This window comes from Helianthus annuus, chromosome 5 (genome assembly GCF_002127325.2).
Source record: "Helianthus annuus cultivar XRQ/B chromosome 5, HanXRQr2.0-SUNRISE, whole genome shotgun sequence".
Taxonomy (NCBI): Eukaryota; Viridiplantae; Streptophyta; class Magnoliopsida; order Asterales; family Asteraceae; genus Helianthus; species Helianthus annuus.
The window spans coordinates 73,436,816-73,442,982 of NC_035437.2; the positions used below are offsets into that span (position 1 = coordinate 73,436,816).

Here is a 6,167-nt window from a genome sequence, read left to right on the forward strand (position 1 = left end):
GTCATTTGGTTGTCGAAATGAGAAGGTTGAATATCGAGAAAACGAATGAGGAGTGGATCGACAAGCTATGTGATGCGCTTCCCTATGAAGAATGGGGAACGTATTTGATGATGTTGAAAAATAGTTCAGATTTTGTGAATTACAGTTTGAGTGTGTTTATCGAGAAAATAGAAGCTCATGAGCTGGAGCTGGTAAAGATAAAGAAGATGAACTCAGCAAATATGCCGCAAGATGTGTCATTGTATTATAAAAATAGTCCTGCAGCAACAAATGTTCAAAGTCCGAAGATTCAGACCGGGTTTAGTGCTAACAACACCTCCAATGTTGCATCCAATGCTTACCAGTCAAGTCAGTCTACTCCATTTGCCAACTTTGAGCCAAACATCAAAGTTCCAGAACAGAATTCACCTCAAAGTTCTACAGGTTCAAACCAGCAGGCATTTGTTTCTGGCGTGCAATGTAACATGGCTGTCAACATCAAGAATGGAAATAAGATAACCGAGAATGCTGCCAAGCAACACATTGCTTTACTAGCATCAGTTCTGGAAGCTTATGAAGGTTTGGTGGCGGGAAGGATCGGTAATCCTGATATGACAAAAGAGGATTACGACCAGATCGATCCTGAAAAACTTGAATTGATAGATATAAAGTGGTGCATGGCGAGTCTGGTACGTAGAGCTCAACGCTTTATGGAGATTACTGGTCGAAGCAGTTTGTCAGGCCCTGATCAAAAATTAGGGTTTGATAAGTCGAAGGTTACATGTTTTAAGTGTAAAGAACGTGGTTACTTCAAACGTGAATGTCCCAACCGTGAAGTGAATAATCATAAAAACCCGTTCACAAACGACTACTACAGACAGGCAATCTATCACAGACCAAATCAACAGCCAGCTGTTCAGAGGCCTCAGATCGAGAATAAACCAGAGAAGGCGCTTATTGTAAACCAAGATGATGAAAAAGTCGCTTCTGGGTTTAGTTGGGATAAGTTTATTCCAAGAAAGGATGATCAGGCAATGATGGTTGAGGTAGTTGAGATTACCGAGACAGTTGCAGAGTTGAAGGTTATCGATGAGGTGGTTACTGAGATTGCTGATGAGGTAGTTCCTGAGATTGTTTGTGAGGTGGCTCCTGAGGTGGTTGATGAAGTGGTTACTGAGGTAGTTGATGAGGTGATTCCTGAGGTTGTTGAAAAGGTTTCTAAGGAAGGTGCTGCAGAAGTTGAGGAATCAGTGACTGAAGTTCTCAACTTTCAATCCGGCAGGAGGAATTTGTTTATACATGAAATCTATTCTGCCTCCTAACGTTTTTGATTCTTTTGCAGATTTCTTTGAAGAACCGAGAATTGGAACTTGCCCCAGATTTGAAGAAGAGAAAGAAACAGTCGAGGAGGTGATCGATGTTTCCAAAGAGATGACCGGGGAGGTTCTAAAGGAGATCGCAGACAAAGCGTTGATGAGCAAGTTGAAAGAGGTAGACACAGATTTCCAGGAGTCAGTCGATAAGATGTCAGTTCTAGGAGAGGAAAGTGGAGTTCTAGAGGTCAAAGTTGTCAAATCGTCTGAGTCAGAGTCAAATCAAGTTGGTAAAGTTGTGTGTGAGGATAAGATTGTTGTTGAAAATGTTTCAATCCCCGAAACACCATGTCAAAGTTGTTCACAACCTTGCATGGAGTGTCTTGAAAAAGACACTAAGTATCAGGAATTGAAACAACATCCTGATTTGATGAAGTTTGATCTAGAACAGGTAAAAGAGGCATATGATACGTTATCTAGGTCAATCAAAATGATTCAAAAAGAGAGTATTGAAAATGATAAAGCAACAAACTTGGCTCAATTCACATTGTTTGATAAACAAAGAGAAGTTAATTTTCATCTTGACACGATCGCATCTTTAAGAAAAGAACTTGAGTTGGTTAAAATTGAAAATGACAGAATTGATCAAAAGTTGATGAGTTATGTGGCTTCATCTTATGTGTTAGGACAAATTGTACCTCAATAGCCACATGCTTCACCTGCCTTCAAAAGCGTTCCACCCCCAATGTGGAATCACTATACTCAGAAGTATCCAGATGGGGTGGAAGCTGCATTAAACCTTAAGTTGAAAACTATTGAAAGTGATTTACCTGATAATATTGACATCACTTTCACTGCATCTGACACTGATAACGAATCCCAGGTTATCAAAACTGTTATTGATCAGGTGTTGGATGATGAAAGTGAAAAATCTGAGAAGGCTAAGTTGGTGGAGTCTGTTAGTGATTCTGAGGAGGATGGGAATTTCTTAGATTGTTATTTGTCGAACACGGATAAAAGTGCGAATGATGATCCGATCATGGTGGTTTATACTATGATTGGAACTGACAAACTTTATTCTGACATTGAATTTCCGATTCAGAATGTCAAGTTCGAGAATGTTGAGAAAGTTTTCAAATTGGTTGAAATGAGTGTTAACGAAATCAAGAAAACTGATTTCTTTTCGAAACTGAAAAAGTCATTTGATACTTCACGACCCAATAGTTCAGAAAAGATAGATGGGGTGGGTAAAGGTCGAAACAAGAAAAATCAGTTTAAAAACCAAGGTATTGGGTTTGAGAAGAAGATGGCTAAACAGGTTGTCAAGCCAAAAGATAGGATAGATGATGTGTTTATTGCTGGTCCTAACACTAAGAATGAAAAAGAATATATCTTTAGTCTAAAAGCTGTTGACGATTTCAATGCAGCGCAGAAGCTGAAAGTGGAAACTGTTAGTAACACTTTTGTCGAGTATGACAAACGTGTGTGCTATCGTTGCAATGAAATCGGACATATGGCTAAATAATGTCAGAAAGTTTTTAAGAAACCGGTTGTTGAAAAATCTGTTCAAAAACAAGTGGTTGAGAAACCAAAAGTTGAAAAACCTAAGGTTCAAAACAAAAGTGTTTCAAAACAAATCGTTCAAAAATCTCGACCAAAATCACCGGTTGTTGCAAAGGGTAAACAAGAAATGGTTTATCCGATCCGAATTCTTAAAAGAGGTGAAAAGTTGAAGTCGGAGGATAAGCCGAAATCGATTTTCGAGATTGTCGAATCTTCTAAGTCTCACAAGACTTCAAAGTTTTACCCCAAAGCAAAAGTTTTTGAAAATCAATCGTGGATCGTGAAATCTAAACCGACAGTTGAAATCAAGAAAATGGAAAGTGTTTTGAAAAATGAGTCAAATCTTGTTAAGGATGATGTTGTTGAGTTTGAGACTGAGCTTGATAAGTTTTTGTCAGAATTTCCCACAATTAACAACAAAATAAAACAAGATGTCAAAGAAAAAGCTTCAAATGTCACATTTAACTTTCCTAAAACAAATGAGAAGTGCGATGTAGTGTTTGGATCCGTGTCAGAAGTCAAGAAATCGTGGGCATCATTGTTTGAGTAATGTGTTTGTATGTTGGTTGCAGGGGCTGCCCAAGTCTGTTCTTTCGAGGTGGATAATGGACAGTGGAGCATCACGCCACATGACTGGGTCATTAGCTCTCTTGTATGATGTCAAGGCTATAAATGGAAGCTACGTGGGGTTTGCTGGAAACCAAGGTGGCAGAATTGTCGGCCAGGGAAAGCTTACCAACGGCATGATATCTTTTGACAAAGTGAACTACATTGTAGAGTTGACAAACAATTTTTTAAGCATATCATAAATATGTGAAAAGGATTTTAGTGTTCATTTTACAAAATCAGAGTGTTTGGTTTTAAAGCCAGGGTTTAAAGTCCCTGATGAGTTGGTGCTGTTGCGCGCTCCAAGGGTTAACGATCTTTACATTCTAGATATGAGCGCTGCAACGCCAAGAACTCCTCAAAAACAATGTTTTGTCACTAAATCAAAAGCAACTGAAAAAGAAACTGTGATGTGGCACCGGAAAATGGGTCATATTCATGTACGAAAGATGAATTTTCTGGTGCACAATGATTTAGTTGAGGGTGTAAATGTTAAGAATTTTTATTTGCCTGATGATTGCATTGCTTGTAAAAAGGGTAAACAGGTTCGAAAGTCGCATCCACCAAAGATGCTCAACACAATCAGGTTACCTCTCGAGAGATTGCATATGGATCTCTTCGGGCCTGTCAACGTCAAAAGCATCAGCGGGGATTCTTATTATTTGGTGGTGACAGATGATTATTCGAGGTTTTCGTGGGTTGCATGTTTGGAGAGAAAAGATGAAACTTTCGAGACGTTGAAGATTTTGTTTAAGAAGATGGAAACGGTGTACAAGCTGCCAATCAGGAGAATTCGGAGTGACAATGGAACGGAGTTCAAGAATAACAAAATGTACGAGTTCTGCAACGAGAAGGGGATATTACATGAATTCAGTGTGCCGTACACACCACAGCAAAACGGTGTGGCTGAACGAAAGAACAGGACCCTGATCGAAACTGCACGTACAATGTTGGCCGATTCCAAGCTTCCGATTTACTTCTAGAGTGAAGCAGTTTCAGCGGCATGCTATACTTTGAACCGAGTTCTCACTGTGAAGAAATACAAAAAGACGTGTTTTGAGTTGCTGCACCGTTACAAGCCAAATCTTGAGTTCCTAGAACCTTTTGGCTCTCCGTGTACTTTTATAGATGAAGACGGTAAATTCGGAGCGAAAGCGAATGAAGGGTTCTTTGTAGGTTACGCCAGCCCGCTAAAAAGGGTGTTTGTACCATGTCCGGGGAAGGTGATTCAGGTCCATCATGTGGATTGTTAGAAGCACACGCCATCGCAACAACTTCCCGGACAAAGATTCCTGTTCGACTACGACAAGCTCTGGGAATCCTTTCATTTGCCGTCCGAGCCGAGTGATGAGGAACTTGCTCTTATGTACCTGTATCAGCAAAGTCAGTCACAAGAGCCAGTATCTAGACCGCTAGATGTTCCTATACCCACCGTGGATACTCACGATGATGAAGCAGGACCAAGTGGAACTATTCATGAACCGCCAGAGGAACCAGCTCCGTCGTTTGACGTTTCTGACGACTCAGAGGAGGAACCCGCTCCTACCTTTGACGAGGAACCAAATGAGACATCAGAGGATGCTGTTGATCAAACCGTTGATCTCGACATTTCGAATCTGGAATCGGAAGTAATGGTGCCTGACACGGTGATGCCACGGACGCTGTCTTACCACCCTTCAGAACAAATTATTGGCAATCTACAAAGTGGTGTCAAGACGAGACATCAAATAGACCAAGCTTTTACATGTTTTTATTCATCTATTGCTGATATGCAGAAAGAAGTCTCACTTAAATGTTTTATTTCGCAGATGGAGCCCAAAACTTACAAAGAGGCATTGACCGAAGACAGCTGGGTTAATGCAATGCAGGAGGAACTGCAACAGTTTGAAAAACTGGGCGTCTGGAGACTTGTTGATCTGCCGAAGAATCAGAGATTTATCAAGACGAAATGGGTCTTTAAGTGTAAACGAGATGACAGAGGAGTCGTGGTGAGGAACAAAGCACGACTTGTGGTTCAAGGCTTTAGCCAACAGGAGGGAATAGACTATGATGAAGTTTATGCACCGGTTGTAAGGCTTGAAGCAATCCACAATTTTCTAGCCTTTGCATCTTGGAAAGATTTCAAAGTCTATCAACTCGACGTCAAATCAGCTTTCCTGTATGGCAAAATTCGAGAAGAAGTGTATGTGGGGCAACCACCGGGGTTCACTGACCCACAGCACAAAGACAAAGTGTATCTACTGGATAAAGCGCTTTACGGACTTCACCAGGCCCCGAGAGCCTGGTACGAGACGCTTTCCACCTACTTGTTGGACAACCGGTTCACGAGTGGCACAATAGACAGCACTCTGTTTACAAAAGAAGAAGCAGGCCACTTGCTGATCGTGCAGATATACGTTGATGATATCATTTTCGGTTCCATTTTCGGTTCCACCAACGATGATTTGTGCAAAGAGTTCGAGATTGTAATGAAGAAGAAGTTTGAAATGAGTTCTATGGGGGAGATGAAGTTCTTCCTCGGGTTACAAGTTGAACAATTGCCTGATGGAATCTTCATTCATCAGACAAAGTATGTAAAGGATGTGCTAGACAAGTTCGATATGACAGATTGCACTCCTGCATCAACCCCCCTCGCACAGAACCACGGTATTTGTCCTGACGAACAAGGCGTGAAGATGGATGAAACGTTATACCGATCGATCATTG

General features: G+C 40.9%; 1 protein-coding gene across 1 annotated transcript; it reads left to right on the forward strand.

The window, feature by feature from the left end:
• The first annotated feature begins 2,982 nt into the window (after positions 1–2,982).
• LOC118492114 lies at positions 2,983–3,664 on the forward strand. Its single transcript, XM_035989906.1, has 2 exons — positions 2,983–3,309; positions 3,428–3,664. Exons 1-2 carry the CDS (start codon positions 2,983–2,985, stop codon positions 3,662–3,664), a joined length of 564 nt encoding a protein of 187 aa, XP_035845799.1.
• Positions 3,665–6,167: the final 2,503 nt, after the last annotated feature.